Below are 26,796 nucleotides of genomic sequence, written 5' to 3'. Positions count from 1 at the left end.
TTATGTCTCTCACCTTAACCAAATAGCTTACAACCCTTTAAGGAATGTAGATGCTTGGGTGCCCATTCTAGGCATTTCTGATTGAGGAGATGATTTCCCACCTGAGTATCCTGGCCACTCACTCACTAACTTTGATAATACACCGAGTCTTATAAGAGCTGTCAGAAGAACAAAGGGGAAAAAAATTGATGATGGTAGGGTTGGGGGTGATCTGAGGAAACATTTTATATGCATGTTCCTTCTTGAGAATTTACAATAGTTTAGCTAATTTTATATTCTTGTGTATCTTAAACTAAACATTTTTGGTTAATGTATTAGATTCTACTCTGTTAGATACACTCTCTTAAATCAGTTTTGAAGCAAGATTACTCGAAGTCATTTAAAAAGGGTTTATAAGCAGTTTCTTTAACAAGCTTTTATTATCCATCTGTATTAGGGCCTTTAAACTCTTTAAGATCTTATGAAGCTCTAACTAACTTTGGCTGGTTACTAAAGTAACGTTTGCTATAATGCTGAGATTAATATAGTACGATACTTGACTGGGTAGGAAATTGAATAATGATGTTTCATAGTGGGCGGAATCACGAGGGTAACAGTGTGTGTGTTGATATGGGCAGTAATGAGAGAAGGAGGTCACTAAGACACCAGGTACTTCAGTAGTATAGAAGAGATTAGACTTGGTTGAGTTGAGTTTGGTAGGGTAAGCCTAATGGATTTGTGTTAAAAGATGTGTATGATTTCCTTAGTTACAAATGAGGCTGGAATTTATATGTTGTGTGTTGATACCTGAAATTATATCTTACCTAACGCTGATTCACCTCTCCTTAATCTAACATTTTGTCCTTGTAATGCTGTGCTTTTTTAATGTCTCTTCTCTCTCTCTCTCTCTCTCTTTTTTTTCCTAGTTGGATATCCTAGCTCAGGCTTTTTCATCTTATTCCTGAATTCAGTAGCAACATTTGGTTTCAGTCTTGTATTTAGTTCTCAACCATACGTGTATTAAGTTTCTGGGAACTTTGATAGTTGCTTTTTATGTATTAGCAGACTTAATATAGTAAAAGATATAAGTCTGGGAATATATATATAAAATATCCTTTAAAATCCTTTTATCTTTATAATATTCCTGTGAGTGTTGGTATGACAAGAGAATTCACATTTCATAACTTAAGAGATTTGGGCTAGGAGAAGGATAGTGATTTTTCCAGTGTTACAGAGAAGTAAGTTCCAGAGCTGGAATTCAAACTCAGATCTTCTGACTGCAAGTTCTGTCCTCTTTCTGCTTTACTTTACTATAGCTACTTCAATAAATATCAGTTGTATGATTGAAACAAACTATATATTTGAGGTTACCGGTATATTCCACAATGTTTATTGAGTACTCATGCATTTTGCTAGGTTCTTGAAGTACAGTAGTTCTTGTGCTTATAGAACTTAATGGGAGGGAAGATACCTCCCCTTAAACACCCAAAAAGAGAAATGACTGTTCAGTGCAATCAAGGACACAAAGAATGTGCCCAGATAGAAATTAAGGATAAGAGAGGAACCTTCTTTAGATAGACTGTGTGTAAAAATTTGAAAGATGACATTTATGCAGAAGCATAAATGCAAGAGAAGAAACTAGCATTGTGAAGATTGAGGGTAAAAACCCTCCATGCAGAGGGAAGAGTATGTGCCAATTCTCTGAGATAAGAAATACTATGTCCTAGAGTTTGGAAGAAGGCCAATGTGACCAGAGTACGGTGAGCAATAGGCAGATTGATAGAGGTTGAAGGTAGGGATGTGTGCAAGCACCTTGTTCTGTGCTCAGGAATTTCAGTCTTCCCTTTATTTCTTAACAGGCTGATTAGTATACACAGAGACAATTGGAGTGTGATTAATGTTACTACTGTATGAAGTTCTGTGAGATGACAGAGGAGCAGACAGGGTTCTTAGATCAGGAGAGCTTCCCTAAAGAGTTTGCTAGAAGGACAATGGAAGAACACTTTGCAGGGAAAAGGGGTAGCATGTGCTGACACGCAGGACTAAAAGAAACATATGCTTAGAGTAGTAATGAGTTATGGTGTTGGGAATAGAGGTATGCCATAATAGGTAGGGAAGGAAAGAAACTGGGAAAAAGGACTGGTGAGAGACTATAGACCAGGTTCTAAATAGTCTAATAAACCAGGCTAAAAAATTTTTGATTGGTTGCCTTGTAGGCAGGGAAAAGCAGTTGAAAAAAATAAAGTTTTCATGGAAAAAGTGTAAGTAAGTCTGGGGAAGGACTGAAGACAATGATACCAACCAGTTAGACTGTTGATGACATAGACATCTAGGAAGAGGTGATCAGAGTCTGTTAAGAATACTAACTGTAGGGATGGAGAGAGGAAATGGATTAAGAAATATTTTGAGAGTGAAATTGATGGATAGCTCAGAGCTCTCCAGCTTTCATGAATGGGTATGTCATTCATTAAGATAAGGAAATAATATTAAGAGAAAAGCATCTTTGAAGAACATATTTTGGGGAAAAGATAGAAAAAAATTTCAGACACATTAAACTGATGTTCTTATATCCTCTCCATTTTCTTTGAAGTAAGAGACATTGTCTTTTGGGTTGGGGAAAATAGAATTTTTATCTGTCATAAGAAGTGTGAGTAAAAAAGTTTATTCCCTGACATGACTGTAATCAGAAATTTCAAGAATGAATTACTACATGCTGCAGTATTGAATTTCAGGTTCTGTAATCATTGTGACATTAGTATGACCCCTCAACCAGGAACTCAGACAATCTAAGACCATAAATATGTAGCATTTGGGGAATCAAAAGTGAACAATAGAACCATTTTAAATTTAAGTTGGTTTCAGCAAAAATAAAAAAGGGTTTAGGAGAAACTGACTTCTAGTCCCAATGTCCTAATAAATCTGCCATCTCTGTGGCTTTGGCCAGTCAACTTCTGGACCATAATTTCTGTGTTTTTAAGAAACAGCCAGATAAGATTTTGTTTTGTTTTAGCTTTAAAATTCTATGAACTTTTGTATTGATAAGTAACCTCTAAAGAGTAAATATGCATTAAGTCTTGCCTTTTTCATCTGTGATAAGATAGGAAATTCAAATTACTATAACGATTGATCCCTTCCTTGGAAACATCCTTAAGTTATTCTGCTTTTAATAAGCTGGTATTAGATATTCCACTTGAAAAGCTATTGACCATAATGTAACCCATACAATATAGGTTTATGACTAACCCATAAACATCATTACATAATATGGAAATAGAAACTTCATATAAGTAGCCTAGATCCTACCACAGTGAACTATTTTCAAAAATGGTTAATTCTGTGGAAAAGTCAATCCCATTTTTTTAATACATTTTTCTGGTCCCAGACTAATTTCCTCCTCAACTGGGCATTTGGGCAGCATGTATTCATTTTCGCTGTGTTTATATGATTCATGTATTGAAAAAAATATATTTATATAAAATGTGATGAGATGATCAGTTTAACATTTTTAAGAAAACAGCTCTTCATCTGAGTGATGAGTAATATGATTAAATAAAACTTTTAATTTATTATAAATATATATCACTAATATGAAACACTTTACATTTGATTACTTCAAGATTGCTAAGCATCAGTACCCTTAATATTCTAGTTTATGATAAATTGATATTGCAGCAACAATTATTGACAGATGTTTTGTTCTACTATATTTTCCTCACATAGTAGCTGCACTTTGATATGTATATATTTTGGCCTGAAATTAGAGGTGTGACTTACGAGGGAAATTTTTTTTTTCCTTCAGCTCCTATGTTCTACACCTCCTGCTGCCCCTATCCTTTGCCACCAGTGTTCTCAGGTCCTGCTGGGGGGACAGAGAAGATCAGAGGTGAAGGGTAGAGATGGCAGAAAGTGGGGTTGGAGCAGTGGGCTGGAGGTAGGGTAGGGAGCATGCAGAGAAAGATCAAAGGTGGATCAGTGGGAGGTGGGAGGGGGGTTGATGGGGAACAGAAAACACGTTAGTTAGAGGGCAAATAAAACTTACCTTTAAGAAAAAAAAATTTGTAAACATCTAGGGGTGATTATTTGGATGATTAACTTAAACGTAAATATAGTACCTGATTTATATTTGCTGCCAGTGTGACCCTATACACAGATAAAATTTAAGATTTGCCATATTGTCTTACCAATAGGTTATCTGTCAAATTAATCACTGACAAAACTTGATTTTCATTGTAGATCAAAGACCAAGCTCACCAATTCGACATCAGGGAAGGAATGACGAGCTTGAGCGTGATGAAAGAAGAGAGGAACGAAGAGTAGACAGAGTGGAGGATAGAAGAGATGAAAGGGCCAGAGAAAGAGAGAGGGAGCGAGAGCGAGACAGAGAGCGGGAGAGGGAGAGGGAGCGTGAGCGGGATCGGGAAAGAGAGAAGGAGAGAGAGCTGGAAAGAGAGCGTGCTAGGGAGCGGGAGAGAGAAAGAGAAAGAGAAAAGGAGAGGGACCGTGAAAGAGAGCGAGATCGTGACCATGACCGAGACAGGGAGAGAGAGAGGGAGCGAGATAGGGAAAAAGAGCGGGAGCGAGAGAGAGAAGAACGGGAGAGAGAGCGAGAGCGAGAGCGGGAGAGGGAACGAGAGCGAGAGCGGGAACGAGAGCGAGCAAGAGAAAGGGATAAAGAACGGGAGCGGCAGAGGGATTGGGAAGACAAAGATAAAGGACGAGATGACCGCCGAGAGAAGCGAGAAGATGCCAGAGAAGACAGGAATCCCCGAGATGGACACGAAGAGAGAAAGTCAAAGTAAGAATGAGAGTGAATCCGTTTTTTAAAGTTCCATTTCAGTAAAGAGTTAAAAAGTTTCATTTAGTGCTTTTTAGTGTGCCCCTAATGTCCTTATAATAATTCTTTTTCCTCTCTACATTTTCCTGTATTTTAGTTTTATTATGTATATTTGGTGTTTAAAGTCTTTTGAATTGTCTAGGGAAAGAAACACTTTCTCATCCTATTTCTGTAGCCATGGATATAATTAATCATTCTTATTTACTGTGCCATTTTTAATGACGTATTGGCTTATTCAGCTTCTATAGATTTGTTAAGGAATCCAACTATAAGTGATAGAACCAATAAACGACACCTCATCATATCCACTTTATAACTAGTTCATGGAGTTGACCAGTCACCAAAAGGTATTACCTATGCTATTCCTAATAATCCTGCATGAGTTTTGTGTACTTACAAGTCTGGAGTCATTACCCCCAGCCCCGGAAGCATTCACAGTGTCTTAAAACTGAAGGAAGCCCTACAGCCACTACATGGCTAGAAGATGAGAGAGAGGAGTTGTCCTCTCTTGAGCTATGGAGTTATAGTACATTATTGGGATCATAAGATGTGGTGTTATTATTGCAAATATCTGAGGACAGTTTTTCTTTTCTTTCTTTTTTCCCACTTGCCTTTTTTTTTTTTTCTTTTTAAGACAAAAAGAATTTATTTGCTCAGGTATCTGGGAAGTCCATGGTCGGTGTTCATTTGTTCTGATGTGACTGTATTCAGACTTTCAAACAAAGTATTAGGAATGCTGTCTCTCCATCTCTCCACTGTTTTCTTCTGTGTGAGTTCCAGTTTCAGAAAGATTTTCTCCAGATGATGGCTAAGATGGCTTGAGTGTATGCCTATCATCTTCACAGCCTTCTCTGTATGTTGGGGCTCTCATTAGTTGAGGAGTAGACAAGGGAGCTAAGTCAGTCACTGTAGCCATGAGAATTTTGGACTCCGTCAATTTTGAGGTTTTATGGACATAAAGCCAACTTTGTTGGAGTTAACTGCCCTTTTTTTTTTTTTAAGTTTGCTAAAACAAACAAATAATTTGTATATCCACTGCTTCTGCCTCTAGCTTATTTGAATCGTGGTGAATACAGCTCCCTGCTTTAAGTTTTTTTCATCATTGCTATTGGAGATTATGGTTATAGACAAAGAACATAGCACAGAAGTGGAGGCTTCTTCTGTTAGATCTTGACTTCCCTTAATTCTGCAGCAAGGGTTTTCTATAGTTCACCCACTGGCTTCCCTTTCCCCATGTTTTAAAAAAAAAAAAAATCTTACATTAACATAAAATTCAGCTAGTATCCTTAACATGTAGGCACACAATACATATTATTTCTCTTCTCTGACCAGGTCCTTAAGCTAAGATCGAAATTCTGAAATCTTTGTTACTTACTATTATTATCCAGTCCTGTGCTTTGATTTCATTTTTTCATGATTCTGATCTCTGCTTACAGTGAAAAGTTTGCTCTGGTTCTTTGCCACTGGGCAATCCAAACATTACAAGAACCCCAGAAACTTGGGAGTCAAACAGCTCTAAAACAATAACTAGCTATCTGAGACTAGTATCTTGATATTTTTATCAATTATATTGTCCTCTCAGAGGTGCCTGGGTGGCTTAGTGGGTTAAGGCCTCTGCCTTCAGCTCAGGTCATGATCCCAGGGTCCTGGGATTGAGCCCCACATCCAGCTCTCTGCTCAACGGGGAGCCTGCTTCCCCTCTTCTCTCTCTCTGCCTGCCTCTCTGCCTACATGTGATCTCTGTGTGTCAAATAAATAAAATCTTTAAAAAAATTATATTGTCATCTCAGTAGTTGAATTTATCCAGAACTCCTTTAACCACTATTATATAGGTTTTATTTGCTGAATTGCCATACTATTTATTTTACTCTTAATTTTGTTTCTAGAACTATTTCCTTGAAGTTAAAGTTCTTTTTTGTATATCTTAATTATTCACTTCATTCTCATATATCAGTTATCTCTTGCTGTGTATCAAACCACACAGAAAGTTAGTTTAAAGCAACAACAATTTACCTGCTCATAATCATATAGATTAACACTTTTGGCTGGGCTCAGCAAAGTGCTTCTGCTGATCTTACTTGGGATCACTCAGGTTTCTAGTCAGTCTGGTAGTTCAGCTGGGTCTGGATGACCCAAAATGGCCCCAATCTTATCTCTTGGTACTGCCTGTTAGGTTAGGGCATCTCTTTTTCTCCTCCACATGACCTTTCATCCTCCAGTAGTCTAAACTCTGCATATAATGATGGTAACATACTCAGAGGGCAAAAGCAGAAGTCTGGTTGCCTGAGTCCTGACTTTCCAAACTTACACAGTGTTCTTTCACCACAATGGTCTTGTCATAGCAAGTCAGTGGGCCAGCCCAGATTCAAAGAATGGAGAGATAGATGGCCTAATGATGAGGAGTTTCAGATAGAGAATTGTATGAGCTTGTGCCTGTAAGTTGTCATACTAATCTCCTTTTTTCCACCTGGTTACTCATCTGTATAAATGAGCTGTCAAGGAGATAGGTGTACTGCAGTGTTTTTGCCACTTTTAACCATAGTATTTATAAACAAAGTTAATAAAACTGGCCAAAATTTAATGAATAAATAGGAAAACACTAGAATAATTTAAGTACCAGAGATATTATGACTAGTCATTTAAGGTTTAACCTAAAGACCTAGAAATATAGTGAACATATGAATTATTTTATTAACTTGCCACCAAGCAAGTGATTTTTGTTCTAAGAAGAGGGAAGGAACCAATTTTTCCAGTATACCCACAACGTGACTGACACTCGGTGTATGATATAACTAACTTAAATTCATGTCTTTTTTTACTCCAAAGCAAATACTAAATTTTCTCATTTGGCTTCCCAACATAAAATATTTCTTTATCATAAAAATTAAAATTAATGAGTAAGTTTTAGTCAAGGGTGCATTAGTATATTATTAATGCCTTTGTTGTATGTTACCATCTTGTAGTAATTAAATCTGGTGATTTAATGAAGATTAAATCTGGTGATTTAATGAAGAAAGACCTATTGCCGTGTATTTTAAGTCCACAATTGTGTGTCTTAACAAACGAAGTGAAGAATTTTATTAAAGATGCTGAATATCGGGGAGCCTGGGTGGCTCAGTGGGTTAAGCCACTGCCTTTGGCTCAGGTCATGGTCTCGGGTCCTGGGATCGAGTCCCGCGTCGGGCTCTCTACTCAGCGGGGAGCCTGCTTCCCTCTATCTCTCTCTCTGCCTGCCTCTCCGTCTACTTGTGATTTCTCTCTGTCAAATAAATAAATAAAATCTTTTAAAAAAAAGATGCTGAATACCTTTTTGTATGATATAGCTATGACAATATTGCCCTCACAATTTTATATTCTAGTTATAGTAAAGAAATAATACTAGTAAAGAAATCACTTTTTTATCCCCTGGAGGTTTATAAATTATATTTGTTCAACTTAGGAAACGTTATAGAAATGAAGGAAGTCCTAGCCCTCGTCAGTCACCTAAGCGCCGGCGAGAGCATTCTCCCGACAGTGATGCGTACAACAGCGGAGATGATAAAAGTAAGCAGAATCTATTTTCTGTGTTTCTATATCCACTTTCTTTTATAACCATGAGATCATTCTTTGGCATTAGTAGAAAATGATGAAGTAAGATTTAAAACTTTTCTTGCTTTGCTGCCTCTGAATATCTCATGTGACTAAAGTATATGCTAGAAATACAGTTCCTGTATCATACTGGCACTGTCATCTCCTACTATTTGTAATAGAGCCCTATTGTGAGTGAAATTACTGCCACTTTTAAAGTTTTAAAATGAAAAGTGAGAGGTTGGGTTATTATTATTTCTATGTAACATGCCATGTTGTTTACCTGGTGAAAGTGTGATTACTTTCATCTTTTTGTATAGATGAAAAACATAGACTCTTGAGCCAGGTTGTACGACCTCAAGAGTCTCGTTCTCTCAGTCCATCACACCTTACAGAAGACAGGCAGGGTAGATGGAAAGAGGAAGATCGTAAACTAGAAAGAAAAGAGAGTTCAAGGCGCTATGAAGAGCAAGAGCTCAAAGAGAAAGTTTCTTCTATAGATAAGCAAAGAGAACAGACAGAAATTATGGAAAGTTCAAGAACTCGTGCACAAGACATGATGGGACACCACCCGTCCGATGATCGAGACATATCTGATCGAGCTCATGATGAGAACAAGAAAAAAGCAAAAATTCAAAAGAAACCTATTAAGAAAAAGAAAGAGGATGATGTTGGGATAGAGAGGGGTAACACAGAGACAGCATCTGAAGATGGTCAGGTATTTTCACCAAAAAAAGGACAGAAGAAGAAAAGTATTGAAAAAAAACGTAAAAAATCCAAAGGCGATTCTGATATTTCTGATGAAGAAGCAGTACTGCAGAATAAGAAGAAGAGAGGCCCACGGACTCCCCCTATAACAACCAGAGAGGAACTGGTTGAAATTTCCAATGGTAAAGATGGCAGTCTAGAGGATTCTCAGAAAAAAGAAGATACGGCATTCAGTGACTGGTCTGATGAGGATGTACCTGACCGTGCCGAGGGGGCAGAACCGGAGCACGCTGCCAGGGCTCCTACTCCTGGAAGGACACCTTCTCCGTCTTCTCTTCCTCCTCCTCCTCCTCCTGCAGCCACTGCTGCCAGTACCACTGCCCCTGCTACTCTCTCCGCATCTGCTGCCACCACCTTCAGCGCATCTGCCGCCGCCATTGCCGCCTCTGCCACACCCAGTACCGCCAACGAAGACTCACATAGAAAATGCCATAGAACACGGGCGGAAAAAGTAGAGGCACCTCATGTCACTATAGAAGATGCGCCACATCGCAAGCCAGTGGATCAGAAGAGGAGTAGCAGCCTTGGGAGCAATCGGAGTAATCGCAGTCATACGTCTAGTCGTCTCCGTTCGCCATCCAATGATTCTGCCCATCGAAGTGGAGATGACCAGAGTGGTCGAAAGAGAGTACTGCATAGTGGCTCAAGGGATAGAGAGAAAACAAAAAGTCTGGAAATCACAGGAGAGAGAAAATCTAGGATTGATCAGTTAAAGCGTGGAGAACCCAGTCGAAGTACTTCTTCAGGTAATAAAATTGAATTATAATCTAGCCAAGTGTTTCCTGTCTTAGTATATTACATATAATTTTATATTTTATGCAGATTATAAAGTAAATGCGAAATTGGTTATGATACACAGTGCCTTAAAGTTTAAGGAGCTTAAAAGCTTAAGCATGCCACCAAAATGTTACCATTTAATACCAGCGTTGTAATAGAGATACTTTGAGTGACGCCCATCAGTTTAACATCAAGATGTTAGTAAGTATATCTTGGTGGAAGGGCTTATGTATTCAGGTCCCTTATTGATGCCTAAAATTTTAACCTTCCTGCTCTTCTTCCTACAGCCAGTGCTTTTTCTTTTGACCCCAGAAAATAAGGTAGGATATAGGAAGAGATCATATAATGAAGTGATCGGTTCTGTTAATGCTGGCCCATTTTACGCATATATTTCTTAGAAGATATTTTGTGGTTGTAGTGGAAATAAATGTGTTTCCTTGTCTTTTACATATTTAATTAGCACTTTAATGGAGAGAGATCAATTTTTCCTTAAAATGAGTTCTGTGTATAATTGGGAATGGAGAAGTATCTAATTGTAAGCTTTAAAGGACCCTAAGATATGAAGCATTTTCTTCCTCTTAAAGTACAGTGGACATAGAATGTTGCATTAGTTGGAGATGTTGTATATAACAGAATGATTTGACTTATGCTTTGCTCACCACAAGTGTAGCAACAATGAAGCATGTTTTATCTTCTCATGTGTTAACTCTTTGTATATTTATTTTAGATCGCCAGGACTCAAGGAGCCATAGTTCGAGAAGAAGTTCTCCTGAATCAGATCGACAGGTCCATTCAAGATCCGGGTCGTTTGATAGCAGAGATAGGCTTCAAGAACGTGATCGGTATGAGCATGATAGAGAGCGGGAAAGAGAGAGGAGAGATACAAGACAGAGAGAATGGGACCGAGATGCTGATAAAGATTGGCCACGGAACAGGGATCGAGATAGATTGCGGGAACGAGAGAGAGAACGAGACAAAAGGAGAGATTTGGACAGGGAAAGAGAGAGACTAATTCCTGATTCTGTGGAAAGGGACAGGGACAGAGACAGAGACAGAACTTTTGAGAGTTCTTCTCAAATAGAGTCTGCTAAACGCAGTGAAATAAAACTGGAAAGTGAACATGAAAGAGACCTAGAAGGCACTTCGCGAGATTCTCTTGCTTCGGATAAGGAAAAAATGGATAAAGATCTAGGATCTGTGCAGGGATTTGAAGATATAAACAAAGCTGAGAGAACTGAGAGTGTGGAAGGTGAGTGCCACACGTTTTTGTCTGTTATCCTGCTCTGTTCCTTTTCCATTTATATAGGAAACAAAACATTTTCTTAAGAAGGTGTTCTGATATGCATAAGGAAAAGCCCTGTGATATTTCAAAAATGCATTCCCCTGATTGGTACTGTCAGGATAGACTTCGTTCAAATGAGCCTATATGAAATAAAAGAAACTTAGATGTGGTTTCTGGAGGTGTTAAAAAATTAGTTATCGCCTCCTTTTCTTAGATGCTTAAAAAAAAATCACAAACAGAAGTTGTTTCTTGGTTCAGAGATGGCCTAAATAGCTATTAGTGATCCTGTTTTCCAGGGCAGTTGAGAACAAATACATGAAACTATACACATTCCCCAAAGCTGCATTTCCCCTCTGACCCACTCAGAGCCAGCCTCAGCATTGGGGAACATCATTCTCCACTGCCCTACTCCTCCTTCAGCCCCAGACTGCACTACAGACTGACTCACACCTCTGAATTCTCTGAAGGCACTACACTCCAGCCATCTTTGTCCCCTCTCTTCCCATTGTTGGTAGGCATTTGCCCTTTTATCTTCTTTTACTCAGACTTCAACTCCCAGTGTGTGTCATTTCCTCTGTGAAGCCTTCTCTGCTCTAGGGGTTTTTCAGAGCACCTGGTCTGTATTGCTTTTATAGCATCCCCACACTGTATTACAGTAATTTTTCTATGGTTTTCTCCCCCACTATACTGTATTCCTTTGTTAGGGACCCAGAGCTTTTCATTTCTTTATCATCAACACTATAACAAGGACACAGTAAATGGTTGATAAATGAAAATAGGTACTACCTGTGCATACATACCACACATCTTACTTATTGGTGAATTATAAGCTGGCTTAACAATAGTAATGACTCCCCTGGAAATTCTCCTGGAACTTCTTTCTCCTTGGATTGTCCAGTTCTAGTACCAGTGCATATACCATTCTGATAAAAACCTCTGCATTTCAATCCCTCAAGAAATTATGAGATACTTGTATGTAAGTGGCAATATTTTACTGTTCTTTTCATTTGCCATATTATAACATTGGGCCCAGAGTAAAATTCATATTCTTTTGGAACTGTAAACATCTTTACCATTTCTTGGTTAACTGATTAGATATATTCCAGTACACCATCTGTTTAGATACTTTTTCTCCCTAACAGAAACATTTTTATCTCAGTATTCTTCACATTACAGTTCCATCTCAATTTTGAGCATAAATAGCCTCAAATCGTGATGGCACTAATGGAGGTACAACCTTGGGGTATAATTGAATATAACTGAACTAATCATTATAATAGCTCTCTTGTGATTGGAGTCAGTGCCCCTCATCCCTAAGATACATCATATCATTCACTGGTTGTGATCACAGATAACATAGCATAAAAATTTATAGGTGAATTACCTAATGTGAGATAAAAAATTTTATTCCTAAAGTAGGAAAATGAGTTGGATAAACTTGAAAAAATAAAAATGTTATTTGCATATATGTTTAGACATCTTTTTCTATAATGAACTCATTAAAGTTGGTTACCTTAAAAGCAAATTGGTGGAGGCATAAGGAGATTATTAAAGAATTTAATAGAATAGAAAATTATGGGATGACTAGAAACATCTCATAGTTTACTGTATTTTATTTGCTGCAAATTTATACCTGTGAAGCATAGTGTTGCATTTTGAAAACTAGTGTTGTAAACTCAGTAAAGTATGTGGGTAACTGCTGATTAGAAATATTAAGCATACTGTGTAGTTCTGGGAAAGTTTTAACTCACAACTAACTCACCAGGTGACAAAGCTTAGCTTATGTGGTTGAGATAGATAAGTAAGGTAAATAAAATGAATGCTGGTGGTACCAACAAAATATTTTAAATTTATATTACAGCATTCTTTTTAAAATTGTGTTGGAATAGGGATGATGAATGGGGAGGTAGGGAGAAGATTAATGACACTTTTACATTTTTACCTCACTGCTGTAAAGATCTTCATATCAGCTAAATTCTATGAACAGGTCTGCAAGTCTTTTGAGTTAATGAGCTTATATAGGTAAAGAAATTATTGCATCCTTTTGAAGTTAGTAAATTTGGATTTACTTGAAGTTTATAAGAAATTGACACATGCAAGCAACATTAATAAATTAGTGGTACCTTATGTCATATTTTAATTGTAACTTGTTTCTTATAACTTGTTTCAGTATTACTGTTAATACTGTGTTCTTGCCATTAAATTCAGTTTTTTTCTTTTTGAATTGTCAAGTATTTTAAATAATTAAGAAATGTAGTTTTCTAAGGAAAAAAAAACTTTTCAGGTATTTTTAGTGTTTCCTCTTTGGTTTCACTTAGATGTCCCTTAGATGTGCTCTTTGACAAGAAATTGATCTTTCCAAAGCAGGAGATGACGAATCCAAGTTAGATGATGCACATTCATTAGGATCTGGTGCTGGAGAAGGATATGAGCCAATCAGCGATGATGAGCTAGATGAAATTCTGGCAGGTGATGCTGAAAAGAGGGAAGACCAACAGGATGAGGAGAAGATGCCAGGTAATCATTTACAAGTGTGGTTGAACATAATATCATAAGTCAGATAGTTTTTAAGGTAGTTCCCTTTCATGCTGTGTGAATTAATGAAAGGCAGTTGGAATTTTTCCCTTTATGTTTAAGACTGAAAGGCCAATAAAATGAAAATTATAGTCCATATTGTCTGCTCATTTTTAAGTAGACATTGTCCATAAATTGGAAAGGGTCCCAATAGCAAAGTTCTAAGATTCCATTCCACAGGTTAAGATTCATATTACATGACCTAGAATCTAACCAAATACTGATTGCCTAACAATGTTCTAGGTGGTAGACATATGGTACAGAACTTCAAAATTGTGGTTTCACAAGCCAATTTTTGAAACAATCATTCAAAAATTCACAATCGTTGAAATTATATTTGAACAGTATCTGTATACCTCTGTCAGTTTTCTGAACCGAATTATTTTCCCTTATAATATACTTTATGCATTGCCAGAGCTTATTCTAGTGACTGCACCATGAAATAACACCCATTGATGTTCCTGTTGAATATCCCAAATAGTCTGATTGTTTTAACTTTTTTTTTAAGTCATCATGAGGCTCTTTGCTATGTGTGGGTATGTAAAATATTAAACTTTTATTTTGACTTAATTTTTTATGTTTCATAATTTTTCCTACTAATGTAGAAGGTATGTATGATTGTTACCTTTTTTATTATATGCCATTAGGTACTTCTAAATAGAATATTACTTTGTTAATTTTTCACAGTTGTTCCCTGTCAGTGGGTGGATTATTTGTTTTCAGTATTAATAGCCACTGCCTGAGTTATTTATAGGAATGTGTTTGAGTTTTTGTTTGCTTGCCTATTTTCTTTTGGTGAGGTTTTTTATTGTAAAGTCCTTAGATTCTAAATATTTGTCTTTATAGGAAAGCTTTCATTTTAAGAATAAGACATTTTTGGTTCAAAGCACTTATTTAATGCTGTGTTTTGCAATTTTTGTTTCTCTAAAGATAAGAATGTTTCTTGGTGTGGGAAAAAAAATCCTTTTCTTAACTTTTTACAGATCCATTAGATGTGATAGATGTGGATTGGTCTGGTCTTATGCCAAAGCATCCAAAAGAACCACGAGAGCCTGGGGCTGCATTGTTAAAATTCACACCTGCAGCTGTTATGCTAAGAGTTGGGATTTCTAAGAAGTTGGCAGGTTCTGAACTCTTCACCAAAGTCAAAGAAACATGTCAGAGACTTTTAGAAAAACCCAAAGGTAATTCCATTTTATTTTGTGCAGTGTCTGCTGTAACTGTTAATTAAGTGCCTTTGCAAAGGGTGCTGTTCTGTTCTCATGCAGCATTTACCATATTGGAACTGGGTTTTTTTGTTTCATGTTTTGTTTTGTTTTGTTTTGTTTGAGGATTCACTCATGTTCTTTATTTAAATCTTCTTTGAAATTTTTTTTTAAAAGATTTTATTTATTTATTTGACAGAGAGAGATCACAAGTAGGCAGAGAGAGAAAGGGAAGCAGGCTCCCCGCTGAGCAGAGATCCCGACTCGGGGCTCGATCCCGGGACCCCGGGATCATGACCTGAGCTGAAGGCAGAGGCTTTAACCTACTGAGCCACCCACGTGCCCCTCTTCTTTGAAATTTTAAAAAGCAATTTTGACCATGAAAATTAAAACCCACAGAAAAGTTACGAAAATAGCCCAAGTGATCTTTCTTACCATAATTACTTTTTTAACAGGTAAGTTCAAATGTCAGAGCTCTCAGTGGTGTTCCCAAAACTAAACAAAGCAGAGCCTGGAAGAATGGAATAGATATTTTTCATATCTAAGTAAGTTGGGTGTCTTGGCACCCTTTCCTTTGGGAAATGCAGAGTTCTACCCAAATGCAGATGTGTAGGTTGAGCCTTTAACAAAGGAATTTAAAACTTTGAATGTGGTGTCTAGGCCAGATAGTCTGGATTCCTCACTAGGCTCACCACTGATTAGCTATTATTTAATCGCTACTTGTTAGTGTCACCATTTGTATGTTGGGAATAATTAGACCATCAGCTTCGTAAGATCATTAGGAGGAACAAAAAGAGGTATTATGAGGAAAATACTTTGAGCAATTCCTCATATGTAGTGACACTCAATAAATACTGACTGTTACTATTTCTTTTGAAAATATTTTATTGATTTTAGACCTTATGCCAACAACTTTTCACTGTTCTACCATTTTTTTCTATTTTCTATGATATTCCTTTATTTAGTTTATGTATTTTTTTCTGTTTTATCTGCTTCCTACCTTATCAATAATTAATAGGAGGGGGATGACTGGGTGGTAAAAAGAAGGAAAGGAGAAAAACATCAAAGCAGCATTTAATTTTATATCATGTTTGTGAAAGTAAAATAATTTTAAAAATTAAGCTTTTTCCTAAAATTGAAAATGTTTTGTTTCATGGGTTTTTTTTTCCCGATTGTTAGCATAAGCTGTGAAACACTTTATTTTGACATGTCCCAATGAACACAGAATGTATGTATATGAAACAAATTATAATTGTGAATGTATATTAACTTGACAAATGACCAAACTCTTGGGTTCCTGCCCCCACTTTCTGCCTTGTTTGGTTGGCTCTGTGACCTTAAGCAGGTAACTCCTATGGGTATAAAATGATGGAACGAAACCCCTAAGGTCTTACCCACCTCTGAAGCTGATTTGCTCCTATGACTTTGCTAACTACAGAAATGCAGTTTGACCCTAACTTGATGACATACATTATAAAAGGGGGTTAGTTGTTGCTTATCAGTCAGATCTCCTATTTTTTTTGCTGTGATAGCTTTGTTAGAGAATGAGAGAATTGGTACATGATGCTGAATAGAAGTGTCCTAAGGGATGGGACTTTGTTTACTGCTGTATCCTTTGTCTAATCATTTTAGACATTCTAATTATGCTATTGCCTAGAAGAGTACCTGACACACAGTAGGTTTTCAGTAGGTATTTGTAAAATAATTGATAACTGATTTTTTCCTATCCCATTTAGTCTGTTTCAGTAACCCAATACTGAGGAAAGTATATCCCTACATCATATGTAAATTTGAAAAAAATTCTAAGGTTGAAAACCGAAACTTTACATGTATACTGAAATTTAAATTGCTTTTGTCTAGGTTTTCTGTGTATAGTGTGATAGATTAAAAACAAGTACAGGCGCCTGATTGGTAGAGCCTGCAACTCTTGATCCTCAAGGTCATGAGTTCAAGCCCCATGTTGGGTGAAGACTTAATTTAAAAAAAAAAAGTACAATGAGAACCATGAAGAAACTGGAAGTTTAACCATGTTGGACTTTCTAAGGACATGTGCAAGTGTGTGTTTTGTATTGTTTTAAAAGCAGAAAATAAGGATTTCAACAAAAAGAAATTTGTCATAGTGACTAGTTTCCAAGGAAGAAAATGGGCTCCGTGCACATTTCTTCTACATTATAATGGAAGGGTAGTTAATATTATGGGGTTTTGGGGGTTTTTTTGTGATTGTTGTTGATTGGCTCAGTATGTTTTATGACTATTCACCTGAGTAACGGCTTTTTTCCACTTAGGTATGCTGGTCCAACTGGACGTTTTGTAGATAACTGTGGTAGAACCCTGGCACTGTATTATAGAAAGCTCCTCAGATAATTCTGGTAGACACCAACATTTGCAAACTGGTTTTGAGTTTTTTCTTTATATTTATTTACCCTTTTCTTATATTCTGTACCTACTGACAGGTATACAAACCTATTGACTAAATATAGATTAGGTGAGACTAACTTGTTTAATTATCTATTCTCACTGTACTTTGTGGTTCAGAAAATGAAAGTGAAATATGCAGTCTCATTCATTCTTAAATATGTCTACTTTGTTTTTACTAGCTGTTAATTACTGTTTTCCTTTGTGGACTGTAACAGTAACGTATTTGATCATGTCATATAAGTGGTATCTGGTACCTTTTGGTACTTCTGGCCTTCTGGCTAGCTTATAGAATGCTAGCTTTGAAATTACTACTCTGTTATATATATATTTGGATTCCTAACTGGCCCTATTCTGTTATTTTGATTTTTTGTCTATTTTAACCCAACCTCTTTATTTTCCATTAAAGCTAAGGAGATATTTAAGTGTTTTCTCCCCATCTTGGCGTGTTATGACTGATTTTAATACGTTGTTTTTATAGTGACCAAATCTGGGATAAAATTTGCGGGTTGTCTAACATATTGTCACTTTCCTGATTTTTTTTTAAGAGGTCACAAAATGTATTACTGCATTTGAATATTGCTATAATAAAGTCGTGAAATGTAATCTAGAACTTTATGTAATAGTCAGGGGTAAGCAGTATACTGAATTTAACTCTACTTTCTAACTTGAACTTTTCTTTCCAGTCATGAACAGCAATCAAAGTCTAAATTCTTTCTCCCTAAGGCTACGTGTCTTACCTCTTAAAGAGGCTATCTGAATATTTACTTTTGTTTAAGACTAGCAACATAACTACATGTTCAAGATCTTTCAGAGAATATAATGCCTTTTAAATTTTTGAAGTATGGTTGGCATTGTGTTTCAGTTGTATAATATAGCAATACAACAATTCTGTTATGCTCTGTTCACAAGTGTAGCGGCCATCTGTCATCATATGCTCTTATAATACTATTCAGCATATCCCCTGTGCTGTACCTTTCATCCCAGTGGTTTCTTTGTTCCATAGCTGGAAGCTGCCTCTCAGCCATTTTGCTCATTGCCCATCCTTCCCTCCCCATCCCCCAGCAACCATGAGTTTGTTCTCTGTATTAATTTATCTGTAGCTTTGTAGTATATCTTGATATCTGGGATTGTGATCCCTCCAGCATTGTTCTTTTTCCCCCCAAGATAACTTTGGCTATTTGGGCTCTTAGGTGGTTCCATACACATTTTAGGATTATTTGTTCTAGTTGAGTGAACATTATTGGTATTTTGATAGAAATTGCATTGAATCTGCAGGTTGCTTTGGTAGTATAGACTATTTTAACACTATTCTTCTAAACCACAAGCATGGTATGTCTTTGCATTTGTATCTTCAGTTTCTTTCCTCAGTGTTTTATAGTTTTCAGAGTACAGGTCTTTAACCTCCTTGTTTAAGTTTATTCCCAGTTATTTGGTTTTGATGCAATTATAAATGAAAATTTTTTTTCATTCCTTGTCTATAACTTTGTTATAGTGTATAGAAATCAGCTGATTTCTGGATATTAATTTTGTATCTTTCAATTTTACTAAAATAATTTACCTCTAGAAATTTTTTTGGTAAAGTCTTTAGGGTTTTCTGTGTGCTATGCCATATGTAAATAGTGGCAGTTTTACTTCTTCCTACCAATTTGGACACCTTTTATTTTTGTGGCTAGGACTTCTAGTACTGTGCTGAATTAAAGTGTCAAGAGTGCTATTCCTGATCTTAGAGGGAACACTTTTTTCACCATTGAGTATGAGGTTAGCTATGGGTTTGTCTTATATGCCTTTTTTTTTTTAAGAGTTTATTTATTATTTGCCCTTTTTAATGTTGAAGTATGTTCCCAAATATTGACTTTTCTCAACATTTCTCAAGCAAAGAAATGCTTTTTCTTCACCAATGAGGTAATAGGATTTTTATCCTTATTGAACCATCCTTGCATCCACAGAAAAATCCCATTTTATCATGGTAAATGATCCTTTTAATGTACTGTTGAATGTGTTTTCATATTTTGTTGAGGGTTTTTACATCAATGTTCATCAGAAATATTGGCCTGTGGTTTTCTTACTTTGTGATATCTTTGGGTTTGGGTGTCAGGGTAATTAATGCTGACCTCATAGAATGTGTTTGGAAGCTTTCCTTCCTATTTTAGGAAGTAGTTTGAGGTGAAGTAGTTTTAGGGAATAGTTTGAGGTGAATGGGTATTAATTTCTTAGCTTTTCTTTCTTTAAGTTTTTGATAGAACACCTGTGAATCCATCTGCTTCTGAACTTTTGTTGGGAACTTTTGATTACCAGCTCAGTTTTGTTACTAGCAATCAGTCTGTTCAGATTCTATTTCTTTTTGATTCTGTTTTGGAAGACTGTATGTTTCTAGGAATTTATCCTCTTTTAGGTTGTCCAGTTTGTTGACATATAATTTTTCATAGTACTCCCTTACAATCTTTTGTTTTTCTCTGGTGTTGGTTGTTACTTCTTTCTCATTTCTCTTAAATTTGTGTCTTACTTTTTTCCTTGATTTTCCTTTTTAGAGAACCAGCTCTTGGTTTCATTGATCTTTTCTACTGATTTTTTTTTTTTTTAATTCTCTGTCATTTCTTCTGATCTTTATTATTCCTTCCTTCTCACCTTGGGCTTTGTTCTTATATTTTCTGGTTCCTTTAGGCTTAAGGATAGATTGAGATTTTTCTTGTTTCTTGAGGTAGGCCTCTATTGCTGTTAGTTTCCCTCTGAAAACTGCTTTTGCTGTATCCCCAAGATACTGAACTGTTGTATTTTTATTTTCATTATCTCCATGTATTTTTTGTTTCCCTCTTTCTTCGTTGATCCTTTGGTTGTTTTTAGTAGGTTCAATAACTAAGGATGTTGTTGAGCCTCCACATTTTTTTTTATCCTTATAATTTCTAGTTTTATACTGTTGTGGTCTGAAAAGATGCAGGATATGATTTCAGTCCTCCTAAATTTATTGTGACTTGTTTTGTGGCATACTATGTGTAAGTATATTGCCTTTAATATAAAGTAATTTTCACCAACTGGTAAAGTACAGACTGTGGAATATTGAAGCAGCCAGTAACACTTCCCTATTTTCGGAAAACTTAATGCCTGTTTGTTTTTATTGGAAGATGCAGACAGTCTTTTTGAACACGAATTGGGGGCTCTCAACATGGCTGCATTACTACGAAAAGAAGAGCGAGCAAGTCTCCTTAGTAATCTTGGACCATGTTGTAAAGCGTTATGCTTCAGACGGGATTCAGCAATCAGGAAGCAGCTTGTTAAAAATGAGAAGGTACTGTTCCCTTGAAAAAAAAATGCAGAGTGTATGCATTGTATCAATGAATGGCTTTTTTCCCCCTATTTGATTGCTTTAAGGTGAGATTAAGGTCTCATTATCTGCTTTTGTGAGTTCGGTTTCCTAGTCTTCTATAGATATAAAAGGAAGAATTCTATTTATAATAGTTTTCATTTTACTTTAATAGTATTGATGAACATTTGTGCATAGCAATTTGTTATTCAAAATTATATGCATAAAGTTTAAAATACTCTTTCTGTGAATCATTTTCATTTGCGAAGTTCCTCAAGGTAAATTTCTAGTATGTTTCATTATCTAAACAAGATCGGGGGGAAAAAATTTTCCAGACACAGAATGATGATATTTATAGGAAGTAGCGTTTATGAGAATGTACCAAGTCAGAAGAAAGGAAAATAAATTAAAGTGATTACACTTAAGCTTTTACTTGAGAAGAGTAAAGGGAATTGAAACATAAGAGAAATAGAAATTTAGATTTGGGAGAGATCTGATCATGAGAAATTGAAAAAGTCTTAACTTTAAAAAGCCTAAGAGAGTTGGTATTAAAAGATCAGAGAAATACTCACTAGCTTTTTACCTGGGGACATTTAAGAAAACACTGCTAGCAGAAAGTGTACTTCATTAAAGAAAAATTCATGAAAAAGCAAGGGATGAATTCAAAAGATTAAAGTAGAAACAGATACAAGGCATAGGAGGTTTTTAAGGTCTTTCCTGATTAAAGTCCTGGCTTAGAACTACTTTTTACAGAGTTGCTACAATCATTCTTCGCACTCCCATTTTATATACTTCGACACTACTTACTTAGTTCCCTTCATTCAGTTGCTTAGGTGCCTAGTCCTCCTTGCAGCTTTTCTCAGTTGGAAGTTTTTCCCAGGGAATTAAACCCCAGGTAGCCCTAATAAGCATGCGTGTAATGAATCACCTTCCCTTTTATGTATTCAGAGTGGTATTCCACCCTCAGTACCAAATTTGAAAAATAATCCGTCACATCATGTTCTTTGGCTCAAGGAGGAGGCTTCAGTGCAGAGAGGCTGCACATCTTGAAGTCTCACCAGAGTCCTGCCCCCTTTTTATAAAAAATATTTTGTAGCATTTCCTGGTTCCTTCTCTAATATGCCATATGCTTTTCAAAAGTTGTGACAACTAAAAATACCCTTGTAAAATTCTCCTTGAGAATTCTGTTCTCAGAATTCTTTTGTCAGAACCTTATTATCCTTTAGTGCAGGGCACAGACCATTAACTAGCACATGACACATTATAAAAAGTTACAGTGGGACAGTATAAATGTTTAAATGATCCATCTAAAAAAAGCATTGTGAGCTTTCTGATACTTGCTCAAAAGCTGAAGAGACAACTGAAGAAAAAATTTCAGACGTTAGAGAATCTCATGAAAAATGCTAAGAAATATAAACAAAAACCTTTAAAATGTATAACTATGAAAGAAAAGTACAGAATAGGACCATTCATTGAGGAAAGTGGTACTACTTACTGGATAATGAAAAAAAGTGTAAAGATAGCAAACTCATATATTGGCATTATCTTTAAATAAAGAATGATTTTTAAAATATATAAATAATACTCTACATCAGAAGAGATAGGTGAAGGATACAAAGAGAACACTTAGCTGCTCTAAATGAGTTTAACTCAGATTTGTTGAAAGAATGTATAGAACCTGTGGGAGGCAAAAGGAAAGAAAGAATACCACAAATAAATAGGAAAACAGAAGTAGTGAACCCAAAATTTGGTTCTGAAAAAATGAAAAATATTGGTAATGTCCTACAAGTCTTACAGATATTATCCTATTGAAAGGATAATATTGTATCTATTCACGTAAGTTTGACAATTTAGAAAAAATGGATCAATTACTGTAAAAGCCACAGGCACCAAAACTTCCTCAAGAAGTAATAGAAAATCTGAATAGTCCTATGTCTCTTTTATTTGGTTTTGTTTTTTATTTTTGGAAAAGAATTCTCCACTCTCAGATGGTTTCACTTGCAAAATCTACCAAACCTTTAAGCTAGAAATAATACTGTTTCTACATAATTTCTTCCAGAAAATTGAAGAGACAGTAGTACTTCCCACCTCATTGTATGAGGCCAGCAGTACTTGGAATATCAAGAAAACTACAGATCACTATCTCTCATGAACATAGACATAAAAAATCCTCAAAAATTGGAAATCAAAGCCAGCAATATGTAAAAAAGACTACACCACAACCAAGTACCATATATCGTCTGAATTAAAGGCTGGCTTAATATTTTAAAATCATTCAATGTAATCTACATAGTAACAGACCAAAAAGAAAAAATATACATCATATCAGTTGCTGCAGAAAAAACATTTAATAAAATTTAGCATCCCTTTATAATAATTCTTAGTCTTTTACTTTTTAAAGGGTATCTACAAAAACCTACAGCTAATATACTTAATGGTAAAAGTTTGAGAGATTTCCTGAAGAGATCAGGAACAACGCAAGGATGCCTATTCTCACTACCCTACTCTACATTTTACTGGAAGTTCTAGCCAGTTCAGTAACAGAAGAAAATAAAAATCCTATAAATTGGAAGGGAAGAAGTAAAACTGTATTTATTCACAGACAACATGATTGTCTACATGTAAGTTTCAAGGAATTTACCAGAAATACTCTTAGAACTTATAAGTTTAGCAAGGTCACAGGCTACAAAGCAGGCAAAGAGCAACTGTATTTCCATATACTAATAGTATATAGAAGTACCTGGGAATTGAAGTGAAGGGGAAAAAATATTTTTTACAATGGCTCCCCCCAAAAAATACTTAGGTATAAATCTAACAAAACATGTACAGGATCTGTGTGCCAAGAACTATAAAACACTGATCAAAAAAAAGACCTAAATAATGGAGAGACAGATCATGTTCGTGTATTGAAAGATTCAATATACTTAAGATTAGGAGACTCCCCAAATGGATCTACAGGTTTAACACAATGCAGCAAATTCCCAGCAGGGTTGGTTCTGTAGATGCAGACAAACTGATTCTAAAGTCTGCATGGAAAGTCAGGCAACAAGAATACACAAAATTATTTTTTAAAAAGAACTTGTATCTAGAGTATACAAAGAACTCTCAAAAATTAACAGAAAACAGGCAATCCAATTTTTTTAAATGGGCAAGACTTGAATGGACAATTCACCAAAGAGGATAAATGGATATATATGGTTGAGCACATGAAAAGATGTTAAAGAGTATTAACCACTAGAGAATGCAGATTAAAACTTAAATTAGGTACCATTGTGAATCTGTTATAATAGCTAAAAACCAAACACCAAAAACCCCTGTGGTAAGGCTGTGAGCAGTTGAAACTGCCATGTATTGCTGGTGAAAATGCGAAGTGGTGCCAGACATTTTGGAAAATGGTTTGGTTTTTCTTATAAAGTTAAATATATACTCACTATATGACCCAGTAATCCCATTGCTAGGTATTTACCTTAGAAAAATGAAAACTTAGGTTCATATAAAAACCTGTCCACAAGAGCTTATAGCAGATCTTTTCACGGTCTCCAACAACTGAAAACCACCCCAGCATTCTATACAAAGCTAATTGGTAAACTGGGGCACATCCATATAATGGATTACTAATTTGTAATAAAAAATAACCAAAGTGCCAGTACTGTCAACAACATGGACTCATGTCAAGAGCAGGTCTCAGAAAGCATGCAATATATAATTTCCATTTATTTGCCGTTCTGGAGAGGCAGAACGATCAGAGACACCCTGTGATTGGCTGCCAAGGGTTAGAGCTGGGCAGAGGGTGTTAGAACAAAGGGACAGCAAAGGGAATTTTCTGAACAGTGAAACTTCTCTGATTGTCATCCTGGTTACGTGACTTAAATACACAAGTCTAAACTCACAGAACTACATGTAAAAGGTCAATTTACTGTATCACAACATGTGATCAAGGAAGCACTGTTCGTTTAAGGATCCTAGAAAGAAGAGAATTGGCAGAATGCTAGATAGTCAAAACTCACCTTATTTCATTTATGAACATAGTTGGAGAACATTTAATAAAATGGTAGGACCGCAACTTCCAAAAATGCTAATGCAGCTTTAACTTACAGTAATAGAGATACACATTTTAGCAGAAGGAAGGTGGTAGTTTCTCGGTACACTGCAATGTCAGCTGTTTCCTAGGGAATTTGTTCACTTACAGAGACTGCGTTTCATGGGACAGTAACAGACCAGTAAGGAATGTGGAGTGTGTTCAGTGCTTCTCTTCCGAGGACTGAAAGGTTGTCCTGGAAGAGGAAGATTGAATTAGCGTGCAGCTCTAAAGAAAGGTTTTATTTCGACATGCTCAGGATTGTGCAGTGACTGCTGTTTGCTTTGTCATTGGAAATAAAAGCTAGTTGATTACCTGTCAGGGATTGCTAAAGATCCTACTTTATAAGCAAGAGGTGCCCTTTCAAAGATCGCTTTCTTTTCTAAGATTCCTTGAATCTGAAAACATCTCAATTTTGCTTTTAAATATCCATCCCAAATTAACTTTTCTTGCCATTCTGATATTTTTGTTAGAGGTTACCCTGATGTTCCTACTGTTAACCAATAATATCCATCTTTTAAAATCTGTTTTTGTTTTCTTCGAATTAGGGGAATGTAAAACAAGCGTACACGGGCGCTCCAGTGGTAGACAGTGACTTGCTACGATTGAGTCTTCGGCTGTTTAAAAAGAAGACCACCTGTCTTGCCCCAGGACACGAGAAGGTGGAGGATAATAAACTCCCACAGTCCAGCGTCCAGCAGGAACTGTGTGTGTCTTAAGACTGAATTCCCGTGACGTTTCTGGTACCGTGTTCCTTCAGGATTGCCTCTTTTTTCAGAGTTCTTTGGTTTTACAGACATCATTCAGGACAAAGGCAGAAAAGATTTATCAGCCATGGTAAAAGGGGGAAGAACAACTTTGATCTAAAGTTTAAAAGACACTAGTTTTGGCTAACTTAAGATTTTACATAAATTTTTACACAGTACTTGATACTCATGCAAAATAATGTGAAAACATCTAGATTTAGCAGTTATTCTCTACCTTTTGTTAAAACTGAAGATTTTGGAAAACGGTTGCCACTGTTCTTGCAGCCTCTGAATATTTTTTATGAAATGGACCTGCTGACTTATGTTTTGGATCATCCTTACAGAAACCGATTTTATTCAGGATCAGTGTGTCCACATAATGAATGCACACACTGCAATTTTGTGCTGTACAGAACTCTTGAAAGAGGATGCTGGTCGCGCATGCTGCGTTTGTGGGCAGACCTCCAGCAGGAGGGAGCCGGAGTACTTTTTTCCTTTCTAAAGTTCTTAAAAAAAAAAAAAAAAAAAAAAAAGATTACTAATGGGTCTTTGTTGTTTTTTTTTAAATATATGTGCATTGTTACAATGTATATTAGACGTGTTTGGATTCTTGGTGGTTTTGTTTGTTGTCAGAGACTGCCTGCTGTTTTTATTTTTAAAATAAATGTACCTTTCCTTTCCTTGTTCTAGATTCACTTTGCTCTTTATTGATCTTATTCCTGATGTTCTGAAGCATTTGTCATCAAAATTACGTTTCATACTTCAAATATTTTACTGCTCAGTAAGGCAACAGAAGTTGAGGCATATACTTCAAATACAGCTCTGTAATACTTGAAACAAAGCCGGAGTTAACAGACCTTTGTCTTCTGAGCTTTAAAATCCATTACCATCATCTTATTCAGAGCTGTACCCTTTGACTACATTGAACTCTTTAGCCTATAAATTTAAAATGACTTCATTTTTTTAAATTATGATGTTTGTTTTTATTCTGTGTGTATATGTGTAACTCATGAAGCAGACTCTTAGAAGGATTTGAAAAGGAGTCCAAGCTGTAGAATTTGTGGGCAGATAGTGGTCATAATAAAGGAAACCAATCAAAAAAAATTTTTTCCCATTGGTTCTCACAGGTTTTTTTTTTTGTTAAAACTGTAATCCTGTGTTACCTGTGTCAATAGTTTTGTATCCTCTAAAGGTAGCAATGGTACCGATGTAAAATTTCTTTTCATTCACTGTCTCCTTAATTTATATCAGATAACAGACCCAGCAAAGA

The 26,796-nt window shown here is 36.1% G+C and overlaps 1 protein-coding gene across 5 annotated transcripts in view; it reads left to right on the top strand.

Moving 5' to 3' along the window:
- The window catches only part of ZC3H13 (zinc finger CCCH-type containing 13), a 100,297-nt gene extending 74,080 nt beyond the window's left edge, over positions 1 to 26,217 (top strand). For 3 of the 5 annotated variants that reach the window (XM_032314324.1, XM_032314323.1, XM_032314327.1), the window contains 8 exons: positions 4,213 to 4,774; positions 8,253 to 8,356; positions 8,701 to 9,894; positions 10,653 to 11,174; positions 13,572 to 13,724; positions 14,765 to 14,965; positions 20,524 to 20,687; positions 25,329 to 26,217. In XM_032314324.1, coding sequence (XP_032170215.1) covers positions 4,213 to 4,774; positions 8,253 to 8,356; positions 8,701 to 9,894; positions 10,653 to 11,174; positions 13,572 to 13,724; positions 14,765 to 14,965; positions 20,524 to 20,687; positions 25,329 to 25,499 — 3,071 coding nt within the window. In that variant the 3' untranslated portion in view covers positions 25,500 to 26,217. The remainder of the gene's footprint in view (positions 1 to 4,212; positions 4,775 to 8,252; positions 8,357 to 8,700; positions 9,895 to 10,652; positions 11,175 to 13,571; positions 13,725 to 14,764; positions 14,966 to 20,523; positions 20,688 to 25,328) is intronic. The other 2 variants (XM_032314325.1, XM_032314328.1) reach the window with 2 other exon arrangements.
- The last annotated feature ends 579 nt before the right edge of the window (positions 26,218 to 26,796 follow it).

This window comes from Mustela erminea, chromosome 15 (assembly GCF_009829155.1).
Source record: "Mustela erminea isolate mMusErm1 chromosome 15, mMusErm1.Pri, whole genome shotgun sequence".
In the NCBI taxonomy this organism is placed as follows: Eukaryota; Metazoa; Chordata; class Mammalia; order Carnivora; family Mustelidae; genus Mustela; species Mustela erminea.
The sequence above is the reverse complement of the archived record's forward strand: the minus strand, read 5'-3'. Positions and strand labels throughout refer to the sequence as shown.